This window comes from Mizuhopecten yessoensis, unplaced genomic scaffold (genome assembly GCF_002113885.1).
Source record: "Mizuhopecten yessoensis strain PY_sf001 unplaced genomic scaffold, ASM211388v2 scaffold8383, whole genome shotgun sequence".
Lineage (NCBI taxonomy): Eukaryota > Metazoa > Mollusca > Bivalvia > Pectinida > Pectinidae > Mizuhopecten > Mizuhopecten yessoensis.
Genome location: NW_018407520.1, coordinates 184479 through 209492, shown reverse-complemented (window position 1 = coordinate 209492; position 25014 = coordinate 184479). Strand labels below are relative to the sequence as shown.

General features: G+C 36.4%; 2 protein-coding genes across 2 annotated transcripts; both read left to right on the top strand.

Moving 5' to 3' along the window:
* Positions 1–15116: 15116 nt before the first annotated feature.
* On the top strand, positions 15117–18831 carry LOC110455808 (CUE domain-containing protein 5-like). The gene is made up of 2 exons (XM_021506192.1): positions 15117–15152; positions 17419–18831. Exons 1-2 carry the CDS (start codon positions 15117–15119, stop codon positions 18829–18831), a joined length of 1449 nt encoding a protein of 482 aa, XP_021361867.1.
* Positions 18832–19360: 529 nt separating this feature from the next.
* LOC110455807 (repetin-like) lies at positions 19361–20587 on the top strand. Its single transcript, XM_021506191.1, has one exon. The coding sequence runs from the start codon at positions 19361–19363 to the stop codon at positions 20585–20587; it is 1227 nt and encodes a 408-aa protein (XP_021361866.1).
* Positions 20588–25014: the final 4427 nt, after the last annotated feature.

Below are 25014 nucleotides of genomic sequence, written 5' to 3'. Positions count from 1 at the left end.
GAACATCGGCTGTATTCGGCAGTTTCTAACTGCAGATGCATGCAAGATTTTGGTGCATTCACTTGTTACCTCTCGGTTGGATTATGGTAACGCCCTGCTCTGTGGTATATCTGACAAACTAACTAGTCGTCTGCAGAGGGTCCAGAACACTGCAGCACGGCTAGTTACTCGTACTCGAAAGAGAGAGCACATCACACATGCGCTTTATTCGTTGCACTGGTTACCTGTACGATACAGGTCGCAGTACAAAAGTTTGCTGGACACATACACGGCACTGAATGGAACAGCTCCTCAGTACCTACAGGAGCTTGTTACGCTGTATCAGCCGTCAATATCACTGCGCTCGGAGTCAGAATCTTTGTTGTGTGTCCCAAAATCTCGTACTGTGACCTACGGAAACAGATGCTTTGGGAGGGTTTCGGCTACGTTGTGGAATAGCTTACCATCTGCTATTAGGAAGTCAAATACCCTGGCCAAGTTCAAGAGGGACATAAAAACTCACCTCTTCACGTCTGCATTTTAGAATCATTGCAAAGACGTCATGTAAATACCACCCTTTTATTTGTTCAATTCTGTTCGCATTGCTTGTTAAATGTATGAAAGTGATTGCAAGCCTTTGTTGTTTGTTTTCACAATTATAACCATTACTATTATCCATATGTTGTAAAGCGCCTTAGAGTAATTTTACAAATTATATAGGGCGCTATATAAATGTTGTATATTATTATTTATTATTATTATGGTCCCTAGAAACATGGATGGGTCCAAGAAGAAAGAAGCAGTTACATCATGCATTGTAATAAATGTTTTAAAGGTATAATCATATGTGCTTGTGTTACGTTCATCTTATAAGAAACATGATGTAATCTTGATGGCCACACGTATCTCTTTTGCGTAGTGGCATTGTTCATAATACACACACTTTACAGATTTCTTATTTTAGAATTAACAATTCCTGTTTCAAATATGAGATTCATAATTAAGGGGTTAAACACACACGCCCCTCTGTTCCAACAGTAGTTAAGATCATATGGATTTCCAACTGTTTGGCCCCAAGCATCATCAATGACTCTTAGAACGACGAAACAGCTGTATGATGCAGTGTAACCGTGTCTTTTACCTAATCTTAAGGTGAAATCACCATTTTGTTGGTTACGTTCATTTTTCTGGCTCTATCACATATTTGAACATGATACCATGATCTGTATCAAATCAAAGCAGTCGCTGCAGGCAAATCATGTGACAAACACAAATAGAAGTCGACAATGCCTTGTTAATGCTTCTTTCTTGACATTTAAAAATAGTATTTCGACTGTAATTGACTTTTTCTGCTTAATGTGTACAAATATGTACGATCACCTGACACAAAATATATTCAAAAAAAAAAAAAAAAAACCGTTTAAGCAAGATTCTTTTAGAAATGTATCCTTGTTGTTTGTGAGTTTCTGCCCAGAACATAATATAAATACCCATGTTTCTTTGAATTGTATTCTTACAACGCTATGATACTTAGGTAGATATTAAGAAATATGTCGATGTTTAAATAAACTAAAACAATACCAATAACATAAAGCTGAGTTCCACCACTGATTTACAGACCTGATCTGAGCATTATTTACCCCTGGCAATGATGCTCATATCAGGTCTGTCAACATTGGTTGACAGAAACTAGGGTATTTAATTGTTTTTTCCAATTGAACCATTTACTTACATCACATTTGTTTCTCTTTTGATAATCGATTATGATATGCAACGTTTGGTTTATTTTAAGAATCGATTTTGAACGATTTACAGACATTTTCGATTCAAAAAAAGGAACTTGTAAAATATTAAGGCTTTGATCACTGTAATACCATAACCTATTCGAGTAGCGGTCTGTAACACGTATGGATCTACAATGATCTACAGACTCGTCACGTATGTTCCCTCATCCAATCAGAGTGGTACATTTGCATCAGGCAACGCTCCAAAGTTATGGTGCGCACACCATGCGCACAACTAGGCCATTGACCAGTTGATCGCCTGTTGTGCTTTAAAATACACACATATTTGCAATATCCTAAGATCGGTTCATAAATGTTACGGTATAAAAATTCAGGAAGGCTCGAGTGAGAAAAGGTACATCATATACGTGTTTAATATCCAACCGGTATATTCGCACGTTATGACCCTATTCATGTTACACATTATTACAATTACAATGACTGTAAATCTGTCAATAATGGGCCTTCAAACGTTCCACAGGTGATACAATGTACAGGAAATGTGTCCGTTACCTTGTAATTAACAGGTAAATGGCAACAGGTAAGACTGCTTTGTTTACATTGTTTCTGCGTATGTACGTACTGTACATGTATATGATCGTAACTTTTATCAAAGCAACTTATGGTATGGTATGTGACATGTCCATTAGTGTTCGATTAATATTTCTTCTTACGTTGGACCCAATGCAACTACTAAATGTTACTCGTTTTATTTATCCATGGAATTTACCAGACTAATACCGCCTGTGCGTATGAATACGCTTCAGAAAATGTTATATTTAAACTTATGAATTAATCAGCAAAAATTAAATATGATATTGAAAATGCGCTTTTTGTGTGTTTTATTGCTTCATAATTTGACTTTATTCAACAATCAGCGTACATTATCATGACGTCAATATATAGACTTGAACAAGCTCCAGAATCTGGGACAAACTTTCATAATAGACTGGCAAATATTATTTAAAAGGGCACATATTGATTGAAGTATAAAGATTTAATCTTGCTTTGGTCGACTTCATGGGTTGATACACTGTAGATTGAATTGGTCTGGAAACAAATTCAACATTCGTAGTTCATTATTTTTTTTAAAGACCAACTCAATTCATCACCCCCTTAAATAGTATTACATAAGATTACAACAAAATGTCATATTACGTTTTGCTGGGTTCCCGGACATGAGTGCATACCAGGTACTGAAAAGGCAGATCGTGCCGCGAAAGCAGCACTACTACTACCACCTGAATATTTTAAACTTCATTTTACTGATTTTAAACCACTAATTACAACATTTATCAGATCGCAGTGGTAAAATAGTTGGAATCAATGCGTCGATAGCAAATTACATTCTATTAAACCTGAAATCGAGGAGTGGCATCCTAGCCACAGAGAGAGGCGCCGAGACGATGTTGTCCTTATCCGTCATTCATACATTACCCATTGTTATTTATCAAAACGTGAAGTCTAGCCTCAATGCATAGCATGTCAGGAACCATTCACAGTAAAGCACTTGTTATTAGATTGTATCGACTTTCAGTAAACTCGAGAAAATTGCTATAAGAACATTACATGTCTTAAATCTCTTTTTCGAAAACATTTTTACAGAGTACCATGACATCTGTAAGTAAGACAGATCATTTCTATTTTGAATACATTTAGATGTGAAGTTATCCGACAGGAATATATGGCTCTAAAGACTTTACCCAAAATATATTAACAATGTCAGCTCAGTTAAGTAAGTAAATGATTGATAAAAATCCATTTGCATTTGATTTTTTCTTGCTTTTTGTTGTGATAGGCATACAGACCCATATCTTCTATTTTATTATAAAACTTAAGGGATGTTTTTCCTTCCAGAATGGTAGGAGCTGTGTTTTTTTAACTTACATGAATATATATAGTATCTCGTAATGAGCAATAAAAAATTAATCTTGTCTCCATGTTCTTTTTCTATCACACCAAAAATAAAAGTTGTTGGGTGTCTGGGCAAGATAATTTGGTACTTATTTTCTAGCGTATCTATCAGCCATAACCAAAAAGTTTTTATTATACTGCATTCCCAAAAAAGATGCATAATAGTTTCTCTCTCATTTGTACCAAAGGTGCATCTTTCAGTTTCAGCTAATTTGCATCTCATTAATTTTATATTGGTGTAGATGATCCTGTGTATGATTTTATACTGAAAGTTAATAAGTTTTGTGTCATCAGTTATGGCCCTTGGAATCGAGTTAAAAGATTCCCAAGATTCTTCACTAATATTACTATGGAGATCGTCTTGCCATTTTCTTTGACTATTCACCGGTTTTTCAGAGATAGTTTGGATAAGAATATGATAGAAATAATTAGTATCTTTATCATGTGCATTAAGATAGATTATTGATTTATAAGTTATATAAGGTATGTGACCCTTTATATTCTGCAAAATGTCTTTCCAATTTCTTGGTATGGCATTAATAACTCCATAGTAATCTATTAAATTTACATTTATATTATACTTTTGAGAAAAAATATCACAAGACATGAATTGATTATTTTCTAATAAATCAGAAATAAAAAATACATCTTTTTTACACCAGTTTTCATAAAGAATGCAATTATTGCCTCTTTTAATTAAATAATTATACCAAATTGGTTGCGAGACCACCTTCTCTGGGGTTGTGGGGGACTCATTTTCTTGCATAGAAGCCCAAGCCGTAAACACTTCCATCCAAAAGGTATTACATTTTTTGGCTAATAACGTTTATCCGTCTTTTGTCATTTTGAAAATGTTGTCGCCTCCAAAACACTCTAGTTTGTCTAATAAAAGAGTTTTCCATGCTGCCTGATTTGAGGGGTTAATATTTTTTTTAATCCAAGACATTTTGAGTGCATGACAAAAAGTTAAAACATGTGGGAGACGTAGTCCCCCATTATGATAATCACTATACATTGCATTTCTCTTGATTTTGTCAGGCTTTCCATCCCACAGAAAAATGAAAAAACATTTTTGCAATTCTATTATGATATATGAAGGTGGGTCTGGAAGACCAGTTAATTTCTGGATGAGGATAGGTAATGCTAGAGTTCGTATAACAGTTACTCTTCCTATATATGAGAGATTTCGGAAAGACCAATTTTTCAATAAATTTTTGACTGATTTCAATTTTTCATTGTTATTGTCTTCAAATATATTTGGTTTTTGAAAATTGTATTTTATTCCCAAAAGTTTAAAAATTCCCTGGTGATTCCATAATAAATTTCTTTCTGGTAGAAGTTCCAACCCACAACCCCGTCTCGCCCCAATCCAAACTGCTTGTGTTTTTTCAACATTTATTTTGAAACCTGATGCTTTCGCAAAATTGTCCAAAATGTCTAAAGTTGTTGCAAGGGAAACTGGATCATCAGATAATGTGAAAGATGTGTCATCTGCAAATTGGTTAATTAAATATTCTGAATTATTGATAGTAATGCCATTTATATTTGGGTTAAATTTTAGAGCTGAACTAAGTAGTTCTACACATAAAATGAATATATAGGGACTTACAGGGTCCCCCTGTCGTACTCCACGTTGTACATCAAAAAAATCAGAACAGTGTCCATTATTTATAATACAACATGAACTATTTTTGTTAAGAGATTTAATCCATTGGATAATGGATGGCCCGAAACCATAAAATTGTAGAGAGTCGAAGATAAAATTAAATTCCAAGGAGTCGAAGGCTTTTTCGAAGTCAATCAATAAAAGAAGGCCTGGAATATTATTTTTTTCTGTTTTTTCTGTTAAATCAGCAATTAATCTAGTACATTCCCCAATATATCTTCCTTTTAAAAACCCTTTCTGTGTATCACTAATGAAGATGTCTAACACTTTCTTTAGTCTGTTTGAAATAACGGATGAAGCAATTTTATAATCCTCATTTAAAAGCGTTATAGGTCTCCAGTTCTTCATATAAACTTTAGATTTACCTTCTTTAGGGATACAAGTTATCATACCACGTCGTTGCGAAATTGAGAATTGACCATCTAGATGTGCTTGATTCAGTGAGCGAATTAAAAAAATATGTGTATCAGCCCAGAAGAATTTGTAGAATTCAACAGTGTATCCATCAATACCAGGTGATTTATCATTTTTCATATTTTTTACTGAGAAAAGACACTCACGGTACTTTAATTCACCTTCTAATTGATCACTTTGTGCAGCTGATAATTTGCTTATAAAAGGATTTGAATCATCGAAAAAATTGTGTTGATTATTTTCTGGGTTTTTTTTATGTAAATTTTCATAATAAAGTTTCTGTTCTGCCATTATATCCTTAAGATCAGTAAGTTCCTGTCCATTTCTTTAATAAGTTTGGGGATGAGTTTTTCCTGAAAATGTCTTTTCTCTAGATTGCAAAAATATTTAGTACTTTTTTCCCCTTCTACTTTCCATCTTGATTTCGCTCTTAAAATAATACCCTTAACTTTCCTCTACCTAAGTAATTTTAATTCATTCTCGAATTACTCAATAATATCTAATTGTCTGTTTTCTGCTTTTTGTAGTGTTTCTATTTTGGACTCTAACTGTTTTTCTTCTAGGCCCCTTTCCCTTTTTTTTGGCCGAGTAAGCAATAGTCTTTCCCCTTATTGTGAATTTGATGGTTTCCCATAACAAGTTATTGCTAATCGTAAATGTTAATAAGTCCCTATTTTCTTCTTCCGGATTTTCTGCATATTGATTAAGTACTACATTTATACATTCTTTTACTAAATTTACATAATCTGGATCTCTCAATAAACTATTGTTAAATTTCCATGTTCCTTTACCCCTATTTTGTTTTATGAATTCGAGTTCTATTGATATTGGACAATGATCTGACCTATAGCTTATCTCAATGTCACTCTTAACAACAGTAGAAACCAAATCTGAAGACACTAGAAAATAGTGTAATCTTGCCATAGCTTATCTCAATGTCACTCTCAACAACAGTAGAAACCAAATCTGAAGACACTAGAAAATAGTGTAATCTTGCCTGTTTCCTGTTTGGTCCATGCCAAGTAAAGAAGTTTACATCTGGGTTATTCTCTCGCCATATATCTATGAGATCAAAAGTATCTATAATATCTATAATTTTACCCTGATTTACTATATTGTTTCTATTTATGTAGTTTTTCGTATCCTTAACATAGTTTTGTGGTGCATTCCAGTCACCACCTATGATGATAGATGTATTCTCACATAATTCAAGATGATGCGAAAGTTGATGATAAAAATTAACATTTGTATTATTTGGTCCATATACTGCCACTAGAGTTAAGTTTTTATCAGATGAAATCAAAAGAATATTTAAAACTAAGAAATTTCCATTTTGATCCTCTTTTTTTGACAAAAATTTCAATCCAAAAGAGTTTTTAAATAGGATTGCTACTCCTCTACTATTTGACGCATATGAACTAAACCAGGCTTCATATCCCCATTCATTTTTCCATTGATTTTCAACCTTTAAATCTGAATGTGTATCTATAAGAAAAACAATGTTATATTTATTCCTACATTTTTTCAAAGAAATCCCTTCGTTTTATTGGATCTGAAGACAACCCTCTACAATTTAAGCTTCCGATTATAAGCCCTTTAGCCATGGTCATAAATGCATCTACATTGTTTAAAAAAACTAGACTCATCTATATTAGTAGTTTTAATTATATACACGATTCCAGGATCCGTTATGTGCAAGTGCNTCCTTCCGTGTACCTAACCATTATAGAGAGCCAAGTCTCTATAACATTCGTCAGTCTACAAATCATTTCAGTTATTATTGAATAAAAGAAAATCATTGTATATCATTTCATCCACAGATGTCTCCAATTATTTGAATATAATTGCACATTGAACATAACAATAACAATAAAAGAAAACTTGCAAAAAACAAAACAACTCATACTACATCCTGCAGTATTGTAAAGTATATGTATTAGACAATACATTACACAATTAATGACAATCATTACGGGAATTTTGAAAGTTATTTGAAAGCTCACAGGTGTCGGTTGATCATGATTTACAAAGCGCACATACAATTTCAAATATATCCCGGGGTATTTAAATCAAACAATCCTGATGTACGAGCATGTGTATCTATTAATCTAATTAAATTAATATTGACCTACATTTGTAGAGTAACTAGGCTTACACTGTAGGCATATTGCATTTGACATACATTTATTCAAATTATTGTTAATCAAAATATATTTTATTATTAAAACATTAAGAGAGCATTTCATTTATTTTACTACAATGACCGTGACAAGGATAGTGAGATGAGGTTGTGTAAAACGTTAGAGCAGACTTATTATAGTGCGTAAATGGTGTGTATAAGTTATTTGGCAGGTCGAGATGCATATGGTCTGATATCATTTTGTTGAGCCCTAAAAGAGATTTCTGACGAGAATTGGAATGTTATGCTTGCTGTTATAGTACAGTTAGTTGCATTTTGTGATAAAGCGGGCGCAATGTTTAGCCATAATGGACTGTATCGGTATCTTATCAATTGACCTATCAAAATGTACGAGAATAAAAGACTTAATGTGTGTATTACTGTTTTATTTACCGTCAATTCGACGAGCCTTGTGTTGTTCATAAAGTGATGCATGGGGGCTGCCATATTTGTTAGATTGCGCATGTGCAAAAACTATGCGATAGCGATAATTTTAAAAAGTAAAGAATAGGCAACACAATATAATTCTTCTGAAATCCCTTTTATTTTATGCATTAACTGTGCCACTTTAAACCTATTCAAAGGTTGTTTTTATGTTTCAGATTTTTGTCGGCTAAAACAGCCTGCGAGAATTAAAGTGATACACCTATTCGCCACCACCTTGTTAATTACACTATAGTAACAGCGTGGTATGTACACGTACATATACAGTCAATCAGGATGTCCTTCCCCCTCGCCCACTAATCCCCTTGTGATCCGGCGTAGGCACACACCAGCTATACTTTAAAGTACTGGTGGCCGATATTTCAATGCTGGCACTTTTCCTCTTGGGTATAGAAATTGACGACTATTTGCCTTAGAAACCTCAATAAACAGTATATCCCATCAGTGGGATATACTGTTGGACACTGATCTAGGAAATGACATCCGCGCTCTTTAGCTACTTTTCCCATAAAAAACTCACGACATATGACGATTCATTGAAACGCTTGCAACATGCTTTTTGCGAGTGTCGGATACAGAGGGAACATTACTGTAGCTGTCAAAGCGATATCAAGGTAATGTTAAAGGTTAAAACGCCAATACAGCTTTGCACGAAGTATAGAAGACGAATGCAGAGGTATGACTCCTCATGTATTTGATAACGGTATACAATGCGTTTGGGTGACAGAAAACTATTCTAATTTCCATGGATTGAATTTCGCGTTGTTCTGGACGACATTTTACATAAATGTAGCGATACCTTATTATACTGTCGGTTATATCAAATTTCAAAATCCCAATGAGATCAGCTAACTGTGCGTTTGGGATTTGAAAGCAGGTCTTCTATGGAACCGATGGATTGTTCAGACTTTACGGCCTCTCAATACAACAAGGACTTGACACACTTTTGAATTAACTGAAGGATGAAATTGGCAAAATAGTATTGTAAGTATTGTATGAGTAGTGTAAATGATATATTCTATTGTGGAAGCATGTTTTCTGCATGTACTTAAAAAAGTCGTCACTTTTACTGGTTCAAAAAGTCTTATCGTGATTTATGTATTGTCATTAATATAACAAACCTGTTTCAGATATCTTCACATGACCATGAAATATTCAACGGAAAAAGTATGACAAGCAAAACATTCGAATTGGAATATACTAATTCAATAGCCCTTTAAGCGTTATTTTGCCTTATTTCCTTTTGGTAAAAGAAAACACCAATACGCTATTGTGTCAGTTAAATTAACACAAACGGGTTTATATGTGGAATCAGAGATATGCTTCACACACACACACAAAGGTATTCGATATAGAAGCCAAACGACTGAGCAAGCCGAGAGTAGTTTAGGGTTTCCTGGCAATGACATAAAGGGAGTCGTTCTCTCAGACAACAGGAAACAATAAAAACAGATACCTCTCCTTACGGAAGGCTGAACTGGACATTACACTTGATCCCAGAGGAAGCCGGTGATAAGTTGGTGATTGGTCTACTGTAGTCATAAGCGTGGAAAGACTCGAAACTGACCAGATCGATGCGTGACGGCAGCAAGCAGAACGATACGCTTCCAATAGCGCTGACAGAAACACCAAAATTAGTGTTTAAATAAAAGTAATTAATATAGCAAAACATATGTCAAGTACAGATTATCTTGTCATTCATACTTAGAATTCAAAGAAAACCTGGCATTTTAAATATTTCAGTCATATTACAATATTAGTTTACAATGTCTCACTTGACCCAATGTAAGATTGACCAGGCTTAGAGCGTTGTTTTAAAGGATGTTAGTTTTGGTTGGACTACGGTAAGCTTAATGTTGAGGTTTCTATTTGTTATATCTTGAGTCGTATGAAATGAAAAATAATATGACAGCCGCAAAACGATAGAAATGATAACCGTAAAGTCAGTCATTTATATTTTACATAGATACACGAGAGACCATTAAAAAAGGAACAATGTTGAACCCGGAAGATGACAATCCAATAAGTTGTCTCCTGTTGGCAAATAGAAGGAAGTAAATTAATGAATAGCCTCGTGCGAGGCCGATGCCTAATGGGGTCTCTGATGAAGTGAAGAAGTATGCCTTGATCAAAGTCATCAAGTCAAATATAAGCCACTTGTATCCATTATCAACAGACATTTGAAAATGTTTTCCGTATTTTGAAACCCTCAGCCAATCTGACAAGTGGTTGTTTCTGTCACCACAGAAAGGTGACATGCGAGAAAGCTTCCGGCCTGATCGCACACAGCATCGGTAAATATTTTGCTCTGTTTTGTTTGATTGTGCCAGACCACAGGTACTGTAAGTTGGAGATACTGAATACCTTTAATTCGGGATCGGCTGGAGACATTTTGTCTGGGAAATCAAAGTCTTGCTGAGTTTTATGGCGTTTCCTCCATCCGTGTCCGATTAGATATGCATTACCTGAAATTAGCATTTTCAGTTTAAGTGGTTTAACATCGTCCAAAGACGCACGAATTTATTTGGAATTGTAAAAGCATGTGCAGTTTCTATACCAACATCCCTTTGACATTGTAACATTAACTTCACACTAAACTTGGGGATATCTGTATGTTGGTCTAATAGCAATCTCATAGAACTGCCACATGGACATCATGGAAGTAATGATTTCCCAGGCATACGAATGCCTCGGTACTTTAACAGATTAGGCAATGACTTTGTAATTGATTAATTCAATCTTATAACACCACTGTATTCACATACTTAAATTTATAACGCGTTAGTTATAAACGACACTTGATATGTTTCATATAATTGTCCTTTCAACGAGGTATTTTGCCATGAACGGGTATCAAAAATGAATCCAGTTGACAAAACATTAAAATCCTGTGAATCCGGAGGAAAGTGCTCTGTATAAGAGTATTCCTAAATTTGCGATTATTAAAACTTAGTAGTACGGGAATCGAGTCGGAGCAGGTTATTGCAGTTTTGATTATATGTGACAACTGGACCTGCATTGGTCACCTCGGGTCTTGTATTGGTAACCGATACAATAACCGTAAAAACATTCAATGTTGTATCAATGGGATCCAAATACTAGAGGGGACGGTTTCTGGTATGATAGGCTCAAATATTTGCTCTGTTCGAGTCGTCTGCCTTTTTTCACCAAGTAGCCAAACATAATCTCAAAACTGTGCATGTGCTATTAATTGGAGCGAAGAAGCACACCTCCCAGAGCCGTATAGGACCATCTCGATGTACGCTAGTTCTCGGTTGGGTAGAATCTGGCTCACCCTTGCCAACTTGTTCTCGGTTGGGTAGAATCTGTCTCACCCTTGCCGACTAGTTCTCGGTTGGGTAGAATCTGTCTCACCCTTGCCGTCTACGCTCACAGAGAACCACATCATGGATTTTAAAGTTTTTTCGTGAATCATTAATTAACACCTTTGATGCAGATACCACGCGATGATACCTACGATATCTCATTATTCATCGTGCGAGTGTCTCCGATTATATTATATTGTCCATATGACTGGGAAATAAACCATCATATTTTCTCTTGCTCGGTCATATTTCTCTTATTCAGAGCATTGCTATAAAAATGAACAAGAGGAAACAACTTGAGTTTAAATAACTAATGATGATGATGATCTTAACTGTTACGTTTTTGTCTATGAAATATATGTATTGCCCGTATGGTTTTCCAGGATAAAGGTATAAAGAAGCATATATATTTGAAATTGATCTATATGTTTTGTCAGTCTGTCAATGTCTACATCAAACTTGTATTGCCGTTAAACAAATCTATTTATCATTCAGTTCTTCACATTATAGGAGACGCGTTTAAATTCATAAACAGTCCCCGCTTACACCTGTAAGAATGTTATTGATCGAGAACCAGCGGGATACCGTCAGTAAACAGGCAATTTAAATAATTTAATATCAATCTTCTTTTTTTATTTTGCTTTAGGGAAACGTCTGAAACACTCAACAGTGTTCCATACATTCCTGTATTGATAGACCAAAAGTAAGGCTTCCTATTTCATACAGTAATATCTACATTTGCATGGCATTGCCACTATATAGCCTCTTTGAAAGCTGTGCCGTTGATGGGACTTTAATTACCATGCATCACGAGACACAATTCTTAGCGTATTAATACAACACTGACCGGAACTACAATATCCAATATAAATAAACATGACGGCTGCTGAAATATCGCTGGGCATTGTGAGATTTGACAATGTCATTGTAAATTTATGTGCAAAATAAAAAATAAAAAATAAAATACTTTTATTACAACGAAAACAAGACCAAGGTCTGCAATAATATCGTACAAAATGCACATCGGTTGAAATCACCGATGCCGGCAATGGAAACAATTTTAACGCACATGCAATTTATCAGAAATATCGTCTGTTACATTGCACTGAACAACAGGGGTTCGTTATAAATGTTTGAAATACACATATTCTATAGACCTACTGACACATATGTTACAGACCTACTGATATGAGTCACAGCACACATATACGTTTCAAACATTTGTAACGAACCTGTTGTCCGTCGCAAGATCACTCACTTCAAACGCTATTAGTTTCACGCGTCTCGCATCCACGGTTCCTCAGTTTCTGACGACATGTCAAATGACGAGTCTGTTATATAATTTACCGACTGTTGTCAGGTTCCCATACAATCAACAAATAAATTCACGCCTGGATTCTTCTCAAAATGAGCAAAGAGAAAAGTTCGAATTAACTTCCAAAAATAACTCCCTCGTGGAGGGAACGTTCGGCTTTACGGTGTTCACTGTATTTGTCCATGCGCGAAATTTGTTGCGGGGGAAAATCGGAACAATTTCAAATCTAACTTTCAGCTCCGAGTTCTGTTGATAAACTTAAATCACCCTATATACATATCATACGCAATTGTATTGATACTGAATTGTGGAATAAAATTGAAGTGTTTGTAAAAATTTCAAAGTGCTACTTTGTTTGCCAATCAGCACGCGACAATACGCTGTTCAAACTATTGAACGAAATTGTGGGGACTGTCGATAAGGCGGGCATTTTTAATTTTACATATAAATTATAAGTTAAAAAAGAACATAATTTATTTAAATGACACAGCTTTGCAAGCAAACAAATCATAATGCAAACACACACGCATACACTATACGCATTCATCTTGCACACAGGGAAGGCCGTCCTTAAATGACCATAGCTGTTGATAGGACGTTAAACAATACTTAACCAAACCAAACCAAAGTGTGAAAAAATCAAGAAGTGTAAACCATTTATTGAACTCCTCCTGGGATAAATAGGGTAGAATATGAACATGGAAACAGCGAGAACGTTGAAAAGGAAAATAGAGAATATGGACCAGATATTCTAGAAAGTAAGTGACGTCCGCTTCATTAGCGTGGTCATGGAATGTTTTTTTTAGGTCAAATCCCAGTACACAATGTAATGTCAGATCCAAAACGCTATAGAGCATAGTCAAAAACGTCGACATTCATATCGCACAAGGAACATAAACACTTTTACAACGAGATCATGGTTGTGACCATATAACTTGACCATATTCTTCATCAGCCAGCATCTCCCGAAACCCTGTGCTAGATATCGAATACGTTTGTTCGTCATCACTCGACGGACAAACGTAAACATCGTGATATTCAGAGCCAACCATGGGCTATCGAATTAACGGCAATATGTAAACACCATAGTAGGGGGAGCGATAATTTTACCAAGAAAAGAATCGCCCGTGATCAGAAAATCGAAATAATCACATTTATGTTATTGCTCACTGGTAGGCTATCGATGCTGATCATGTTGTAAGTAAATATGCAAGTACCTTGTACATGTAAGATGCTGATGTAGTCGAGTCCGTAGCGGCATCGACTTTAAATTCTGAAGATCTATACGATCGACATTGTCATTACGTTTTTTTAATTGAGAAAAATGCATCGCAGAAGTATACGAATAACCTGTATGAGTCAACCAAGAGAGGACCGCGTTGGGTATACTTAGTGTCTGCAGATATATATATAAGAATCACGATAACGATACATAATTTTCATTCAGTATACTTAGGAATACATTTAAGAAGACAGAGGAGAACAAATGAGGAATTCATTTAAGAAGACAGAGGAGAACAAATTAGTATGTTTGCTACAACAAAAATAGAAACCACCATATACCATATTGGACGAAATTTCTTGTTCTTAAAAACAATATTAATGTCTTATCATTTTTAAACAACCTAATCAAAACTTATTTAACGCACCTGTTATCATAATAGCAAAATTACCTTCAAAAATAAAAAGTATATTAACAAAAAGTATTGGATATTTGCTGTTTTTCGCATTGTACGATAAGAACGATAGGAGAAAACTGTTGTTGTAGATATCTTAGTTCACTTGTTGTTTTAGATGTCTTAGATCACAATTCATATGTGTCAGACATACAATCGATAAGTACCTACTTGTAACTTGTAACATGAATGTTTTCCTTCTATCATTGAACTTACAAGTGCGGGGAGAGATAGATTGTCAGCTGAACATGATTTTACAGTGGCTAGTAGTACCGTGTACTGTAACTCGTCTAACCACTGATGCCCTGCAGTATCAAACAAGTACCAATTCGCAGCGCCAAAAGTGGTAATGAAAATTAATGGTTTGAGTATTTTAACGACGGCGCTGGCTATTTTAACAATACATGAGGGTATTAAAGATGGCGCAAAGGAGTTTTAAAAGTACGGTCTCCACCGTATAACCGGTGATGGTGAACACATTTTAAACAATATATATTTGCTATTTTGTGTACCTGAAGTATTTGATGTTTTGATTATCATCATTAAGATACACCTGTATTCGTGTGAATGTTGGACATTTTTGCATTGAACATCGGCTTTATTGAAATTTGTTTAATTGACCTATTGTGACTTTCCCGAGCATTTCACTGTAACAGCGTCTGACTATACACATTCATATATACATGTATTAAAGTGTAAGATTACATTCTACTTTATTTATAAACCTGACTGCTCACTTAATTTCAGGGTGTATCATCGTTCTTTAGTAACTGTTATTTGTATTTAAATGCACATTACCTAATGTATCTGATTCAGTGACATCTATTTAGGGATTAACAAAGATTGTTGGTGGTTCATAATGTATATACAGGACAAAACTACACTTTGTAAACCTCTGCAAATAGCATAATACACCAACGTGCAGCTTTTTCCGGCTTATATAACCACAGATATATCGGTCATCATCTACATTTAAGTTTAAAAGACAGGAAACAAACACTTTTTAAATGCATAGTTAAAAAATAGTTATGCTTTTATTTACCGAAATCCAGTATTGAAATAAGCGAGGAGAAAATGGTTTCGTCCTCGCTTTCGGTGTGTTTGGTGTAGATGATACGATTCGATACGATAAGACCATTTTTTTTTCAAAATGAGACATACAGATTTGATTGAGTGACCTGTATGTCATCGGTCCATATCAGCTAACACATATAATATGAGTAGGTACATGTACAGAGGTAAATCAATCTGCCTGCCGGAACTAAAATATGAGGGGCAATCAACCAACTACCTTAAGTATAGTACGTAAAGCCATTAAAATATATATCACAGTTCAACTTCAGGTTAGTTTCTGTTCCAACAATAATATTTACATTTGCATGGCATTGCCAATATATAGCCTCTTTGAAAGCTGTGTCGTTGATGGGACTTACCATGCATCACGAGACACAATTCTTAGCGTATTAATACAACACTGACCGGAACTACAATATTCAATATAAATAAACATGACGGCTGCTGAAATATCGCTGGGCATTGTGAGATTTGACAAAATAAAAAATGAAATAAAAAACACTTTTATTACAACGAAATCAAGACCAAGGTCTGCAATACATAATGTATCGTACAAAATGCACATCGGTTGAAATCACCAATGCCGGCAATGGAAACAATTTTAACGCTCATGCAATTTATCAGAAATATCGTCTGTTTCACTGCACTGATCAACAGGGGTTCATCACAAATGTCTGAAATACACATTTTCTATAGACCTACTGACACATATGATACAGACCTACTGATATGAGTCACAGCACACATAAACATTTCAGACATTTGTAACGAACCTGTGCTCCGACGCAAGATCACTCACTTCAAACGCTATCAGTTTCACGCGTCTCGCATCCACAGTTCCTCAGTTTCTAACGACGTGTCAAATGACGAGTCTGTTATAGAATCTACCGACTGTTGTCAGGTTCCCATACAATTAACAAATAAATTCACGCATGGATTCTTCACAAAATGAGCAAAGAGAAAAGTTCGAATTAACTTCCAAAAATAACTCCCTCGTGGTGGGCAAGGTCGGATTAACGGTGTTCACTGTATTTGTCCATGCGCGAAATTTGTTCCGGGGAAAAATCGAAACAATTTCAAATCTAACTTTCAGCTCAGAGTTCTATTGATAAACTTAAATCACCCTAAAGACATATCATACGCAATTGTATTGATACTGAATTTTGGAATAAAATTGAAGTGTTTGTTAAAATTTCAAAGTACTGCTTTGTTTGCCAATCAGCACGCGACAATACGCTGTTCAAACTATTGAACGAAATCGTGTGGACTGTCGATAAGGCGGGCATTTTTAATTTTAAATATAAATTATAAGTTAAAAAAGAACATAAGAGGCAGAGAAAAACGTAAATATTAGTATTGAACTGTTTTTATATGGTATTTATGATCTGTTTGAATGACACAGCTTTGCAAGCAAACAAATCAAAATGCGCTAGCGCGCATTATGTTGTTTGGTTGCAAAGCTGTGTCATTCAAATAGATCATAAATACCATACAAAAACAGTTCAATGCTTAAGTGAACAAATGATTCCAATTCTTTTTCCTCGTAAAAAGAAAATTTATGTATATTTGATTTAATAATTTGTTGTTTGGGTTGGACCTGTAACGTATAGCGTTGACCTTAAGCATATTCCTGGTTAATTTCCAAAGATACCTACAGACAGAATAAACCAGGCTGATCTAGAGGAAGCTACAGATAGAAAACAACAGGCTGATCTAGAGGAAGCTACAGACAGAATACAACAGGCTGATCTAGAGGAAGCTGCAGACAGAATACACCAGGCTGATCTAGAGGAAGCAACAGACAGAATGCAACAGGTTGATCTAGAGGAAGCTACATACAGAATATACCAGTCTGATCTAGAGGAAGCTACAGACAGAATACACAAGGCTGATCTAGAGGTAGTTACAAACAGAATACCCCAGGCTGATCTAGAGGAAGCTACAGACACAATACACCAGGCTGATTTAGAGGATGCTACAGACAGAATACACCAGGCTGATCCAGAGGATGCTACAGACAGAATACAACAGGCTGATCTAGAGGAAGCTGCAGACAGAATACACCAGGCTGATCTAGAGGAGGCAACAGACAGAATGCAACAGGTTGATCTAGAGGAAGCTACATACAGAATATACCAGTCTGATCTAGAGGAAGCTACAGACAGAATACAACAGGCTGATCTAGAGGAAGCTACAAACAGAATACACCAGGCTGATCTAGAGGAAGATACAGACAGAATACACCAGGCTGATCTAGAGGAAGGTACAGACAGAATACACCAGGCTGATCTAGAGGTAGTTACAAACAGAATACACCAGGCTGATCTAGAGGAAGCTACAGACAGAATACACCAGGCTGATCTAGAGGAAGCTACAGACACCATACACCAGGCTGATTTAGAGGATGCTACAGACAGAATACAACAGGCTGATCTAGAGGAAGCTACAGAAAGAATATATCAGGCTGATCTAGAGGAAGCTACAGACAGAATATACCAGGCTGACCTAGAGGAAGCTACAGACAGAATACAACAGGCTGATCTAGAGGAAGCTACAGAAAGAATATACCAGGCTGATCTAGAGGAAGCTACAGACAGAATACATCAGGCTGAACTAGAGGAAGCTACAGACAGAAAACACCAGGCTGATCTAGAGGAAGCTACAGACCCCATACACCAGGCTGATTTAGAGGATGCTACAGACAGAATACACCAGGATGATCTAGAGGAAGCTACAGACAGAATAAACCAGGCTCATCTAGAGGAAGCTACAGACAGAATACACCAGGCTGATCTAGAGGAAGCTACAGACAGAATAAACCAACCTGATCTAGAGGAAGCTACAGACACCATACACCAGGCTGATCTAGAGGAAGGTATAGACAGAATACACCAGGCTGATCTAGAGGAAGCTACAGACAGAATAAACCAACCTGATCTAGAGGAAGCTACAGACACCATACACCAGGATGATCTAGAGGAAGCTACAGACAGAATAAACCAGGCTGATTTAGAGGAAGCTACAGACAGAATACACCCAGAATACACCAGGCTGATCTAGAGGGAGCTACAGACAGAATAAAACAGGCTGTTCTAGAGGAAGCTACAGACAGAATAAACCAGGCTCATCTAGAGGAAGCTACAGACAGAATAAACAAGGCTGAATTAGAGGATGCTACAGACAGAATACACCAGGTTGATCTAGAGGAAGCGACAGACAGAATACACCAGGCTAATCTGGAGGAAGCTACAGACAGAATACACCAGGATGATCTCGAGGAAGCTACAGACAGAATATACCAGGCTGATCTAGAGGAAGCTACATCTAGAGGAAGCTACAGACAGAATAAACAAGGCTGATTTAGAGGATGCTACAGACAGCATACACCAGGCTGATCTAGAGGAAGGTACAGACAGAATACACCAGGCTGATATAGAGGTAGTTACAAACAGAAGACACCAGGCTGATCTAGAGGAAGCTATAGACAGAATACACCAGGCTGATCTAAAGGAAGCTACAGACAGAATACACCAGGTTGATCTAGAGGAAGCGACAGACAGAATACACCAGGCTGATCTATAGAAAGCTCATGTTTCATATTCCTGTCGAATCCCCAAAGATACCTAAAGTCAGAATACACCAGGCTGATCTAGAGGGAGCTACAGACAGAATAAAACAGGCTGTTCTAGAGGAAGCTACAGACAGAATAAACAAGGCTGATTTAGAGGATGCTACAGACACAATACACCAGGCTGATCTAGAGGAAACTACAGACAGAAAACACCAGGCTGATCTAGAGGAAGCTACAGACGCCATACACCAGGCTGATTTAGAGGAAGCTACAGACAGAATACACAAGGCTGATCTAGAGGAAGCTACAGATACCATACACCAGGCTGATCTAGAGGGAGCTACAGACAGAATAAAACAGGCTGTTCTAGAGGAAGCTACAGACAGAATAAACAAGGCTGATTTAGAGGATGCTACAGAGAGAATACACCAGGCTGATCTAGACGAAGCTACAGACAGAATAAAACAGGCTGTTCTAGAGGAAGCTACAGACAGAATAAACCAGGATGATCTAGAGGAAGCTACAGACAGAGTACACCAGGCTGATCTAGAGGAAGCTATAGACAGAATAAACCAACCTGATCTAGAGGAAGGTACAGACACCATACACCAGGCTGATTCAGAGGATGCTACAGACAGAATACACCAGGATGATCTAGAGGAAGCTACAGACAGAATAAAACAGGCTGTTCTAGAGGAAGCTACAGACAGAATAAACCAGCCTGATCTAGAGGAAGCTACAGACACCATACACCAGGCTGATTCAGAGGATGCTACAGACAGAATACACCAGGATGATCTAGAGGAAGCCACAGACAGAATAAACCAGGCTGATTTAGAGGAAGCTACAGACAGAATACATCAGGCTGATCTAGAGGAAGTTACAGACACCATACACCAGGCTGATTCAGAGGATGCTACAGACAGAATACACCAGGTTGATCTAGAGGAAGCGACAGACAGAATACACCAGGCTGATCCAGAGGAAGCTACAGACAGAATACACAAGGCTGATCTAGAGGAAGCTACAGACACCATACGCCAGGCTGATTTAGAGGATGCTACAGAGAGAATACACCAGGCTGATCTAGACGAAGCTACAGACAGAATAAAACAGGCTGTTCTAGAGGAAGCTACAGACAGAATAAACCAGGATGATTTAGAGGATGCTACAGACAGAATACACCAGGCTGATCTAGAGAAAGCTCATGTTTCATATTCCTGTCTAATCCCCAAAGATACCTAAAGTCAGAATACACCAGGCTGATCTAGAGGAAGCTACAGACAGAATACACCAGGCTGATTTAGAGGATGCTACAGACAGAATACACCAGCCTAATCTAGAGGAAGCTACAGACACCATACACCAGGCTGATCTAGTGGAAGCTACAGACAGAATACACCAAGCTGATATAGAGGAAGGTACAGGAAGCTACAGACAGAATATAACAGGCTGATTTAGAGGATGCTACAGACACAATACACCAGGCTGATCTAGAGGAAGCTACAGACAGAATACACCAGGCTAATCTAGACAAAGCTCATGTTTCAGTTTTGATATTTATTGATATCAAGCCGATGAGCGTAATCTTAAGTCACCGGAGACGTGAAAATGTGTTAAGAAATAATGACTTCAGGGATCACATATTTTCGCACAATATTCACGACATGACCGTTCTATCTGCTATCATATGACACTCGTTATATCAAATGTTCTTCTAAAACGTAAATAACAGGCACAGTGTAATAATCTTCTTTTCCATGGGGATATTTATACATGGAAGAACAATATTTCCACAAAGAAGTAATAGTTGTTGGATGTAAATAAACAAAACAGTATCTAGTAAGAATGACTGTCTGACGACACATCAAACGTAAGTCTCACGTGCGCTTGTGGCTAGTAAAAACAAGTTAAATCGTTCAACGTATTTCAACTTTAGTTATATCTAAAAAATTCTTGAGACGGTATTTTCTTTAAACGGTGTTCTCTTCCTTCATTGCTACGCTATCTACGACACAAATCTCTGTCATGAGTTAGGCAATTGCATAAATGTACTGTTAGTGTTATTAATTTCCCTTCAGTCATTGAAGACTGTTTACTTTTCACACTCCTAATTCATGCGTTATTCGTGGAAATGCTTTGCAGAATATGTTGTCATGAAATACATGGCTTTTGTAATACTTGTTGGCCAACAATTCACGAAAATAACACGGTTTCACATGTTCATGAATTGGCAAGTGTTTCCAAACCCGCAGTCATTAGCGACAGAAGTACCAAGTCTCACTGACTCATCCGTTTTACAAAGACATTTCATTTGAGAACCTGAATATCGTCATGTTCCAGTTTTATGTTTTTTTTCTCGGGACTTGAGGACAGGACACTTCTAATAGAGACGGTACTTCGTCTTTGAGTTTAGGCGTAATAAGGGTGTACACATGATGTCGGGGAATTGTTTGTATTGTATCGTGTCGACCATGTGAACGTTTGTCAAATCATAACTTGTCTATACCATATCTGCATTTAATTAGCATTTTGGATATTCGCAAATACTTTTTTTGTCATTGGAGCACCTGCTCGGGAATTGAGAAAAGAATACACTAACTGTTACCCAATTCATGATCGGAAAAGGCGATTAATGTTAGAACTCTCTGCAGAATTTGGGATTTGCGTTTGTGCCCTCAACTTTGAGATACAAAAGCGACCGAAATAAGCTTGCTGCACACATCGCAATATTTGGAATCTTTGTATTAAAGTCCTTAAAATGAGTAGTTGTTATTAGTTGCCTTGCGTTCCGCATTTAGGGTGATGGCAACAACTTGTTCACCCGTCGTCAATATATTTTGACCTAGTGGAATGCTGTGCTCGGTGCCAGTACTAAAACGTCGGCATCATTTCCGCGCTATTGCAAAGAGGCAAATATACCAATTCATACCGTAAACTCTGTCTTCAGCACACATGCACACATACAAACATGCATAACAGAAATGTGGGCACGTTCTTAAATGATCGTAGCTATCGATAGAACGTCAAACGGCCCTGTCCAACAAACCACAGTTTGTTATTTGGCATCGATAATTGACATTTGCGATTTTCCAAATAAATTTCCATATAAAATAAACATATATATATCCTTAAACTTAAACAGTTCATGTAACGTGATTCCACACATTCAACGAGGTAACCTTTCATCCCAATTTAGATTGGCTTGATTTTTATATGGTTGAAACTTCAAAGTACCTGTAATTAAAAGGGGTTAAAGTGGCTTACAAGATGCAAATAGAAAAGTGCATGTTGGATTTTTGAAACTAGTAGAAACCTGGCACAAACTTGCGTTACTATTTTAACCAGGGAAGGAAAACAAGCTCGAGGCGGTGGTTTGGTTAGTGCTTCCTCGAAATAACGATAATTAGTTTTATACATATGTGAGAAACAAGGTATACAGATCAATGCTATTCCCAACTGCGACCCTTACTTTTTACTTGACAACTTGTTTGCCTTTTTATACCATATTATTTTGGTCGGAAACTTCAACTTGGCATAGTGATATGTATACGGAATTAGGTGGCCGTTCTCCCAGTTATTGACAGAAGAAAACGTTACATTTTGCACAAACGTTATCACTGTATTAAAACTTAAGTTGCATAATAACATTAGGTTATTATACAACGTCATATATTGTCCATCTATTGATGACGGCATACTACTCAATGTAGAATAACATTTTTTTTCTGATATAATGTACTTGCATTTTGTCAATTATAACAGTATATATTGTGTACACATGCGTACCTACTTCGGTGAGAAGATCAGTCATGCTGTCATCGTATAAAGTATATATTACTCTATCCTACATAATGATCGAACTGCCATTTTAAAGGACTTTAGTATGTCCCGGCCTTGGGACTTATCCATCGCCTTTTACACCTGGGCGATCATTCAACATTAAAGCCGCGCACGGCACTAGGGAAATAAATGGAACTTAAATACTGCAAGCGGATTTATTTTGGGCAATTTTGTGTCCCCAAAGAGGGCACAAAAGCAAATCCTCAATTCTGCAGGGGGTCGTACATTAGTCGCCTCTTACGATGAATACTGCGAGCAGTGAAAACCAACTTTAAAGAAAGTTTGTCTCGATCATGGCACATAACCGATAACATTTCTCTCTTACACTAAAGTTCCAAACAAAGGCACAAATAAAAGTATTGCCAAGTTAAGCTTTAGCAATAAATTTCAAAAAACTAAATAGACATTGAAGATCCAAAGTGCTGCAGAACCGCACTTTCGCAAGGAAGCAAATATACCAAAATACCGCTCAAATGAAAGTCGTATACATTTAACATACGAAGACAGGGCCTTGAAGTACCATTACTATTATTAGGATGCTAAACCAAATCAACCAAACCAACCACCAAAACCTGTTTGTAGTATACTATCAATAATGTCTGGATGGATGGGTCCTGGTGAGGAATCGTTCTATGTGTATAGAAAAAGATGCACCACTACTGAAACACGAAAATTGTCAAAGGCAAACGTACATGAACATATGCATGCACATGGAAATCTGTTGCTGAGGAATAAAATTCTTTACATTGATTTAAAAAAAAAAGACAAACCTCAAATTTAAAAGTAAAAGCGATTATGGTTAGTTAGATCTTCTGAGACACATAGTTTGCAAGTTAGTTAGAAATGTTTAGATATAACAGATATACCACTTGCTGTGATATGTTAATATAGTATTTTTGTGTTGGCTGAATGTCAATGCAATCTAATTGTAGTGTTTTACTGTAAATGGTTCGTGACATGCTATGCATTGAGGTTAGTCTTCACGCTTCCATAAAGCCGGAGGTAAAATCCGGGGTGTTGGAAAGAAGATACCACCTATTGAACACGTCATGATGTGCCATATTAATTCAAGGGGATAATGAAGGAAACAAACGACCGGAAACATTGTGAACAAGTACTTAAGTATGACAACAACCGTAACACTCTGAAACATCCTGTAGGAAAATCGAGGTTGTGACGTTTTCTAAGATACAACCCTATTTTATTTATAAAACAATAAATTGAACTAATTTATATTCTGTGATTAGGCGAGGACATCCCTTGATTATAACTCATGTTAAACAGATCGAATTTATTCGCAGGAGCATCAGTGGGATAGAACATAAACTATAATTAATTCTGACAAATTGAAAATCTGGTTTGTTGAATGACCGAACGGTAACAGAAAACCCCCTTTGTTTTGCTGTTTTAAAACATTATTTAAAATCAAATTTCAGGGGAATATTGGATGTAAAAGTGTTATTGGTGCGAAGTTGTGTTAATTAATCACAGTGTTTGATAATCGATATCTTTGTTTTGTCATTAACAAAATTCCGTTTTGGAATGAATTGAACTGTGCCATAGACAAGACTAATCTAATTGGTGAAGAATAAGATACTTCGCAAATCTATAATAATAATAATAATAATATACAGCATTTATATAGCGCCCTATATAATTTGTAAAATTACTCTAAGGCGCTTTACAACATATGGATAATAGTAATGGTTATAATTGTGAAAACAAACAACAAAGACTTGCAATCACTTTCATACATTTAACAAGCAATGTGCACATAATTGAACAAATAAAAGGGTGGTATTTACATGACGTCTTTGCAAAGATTCTAA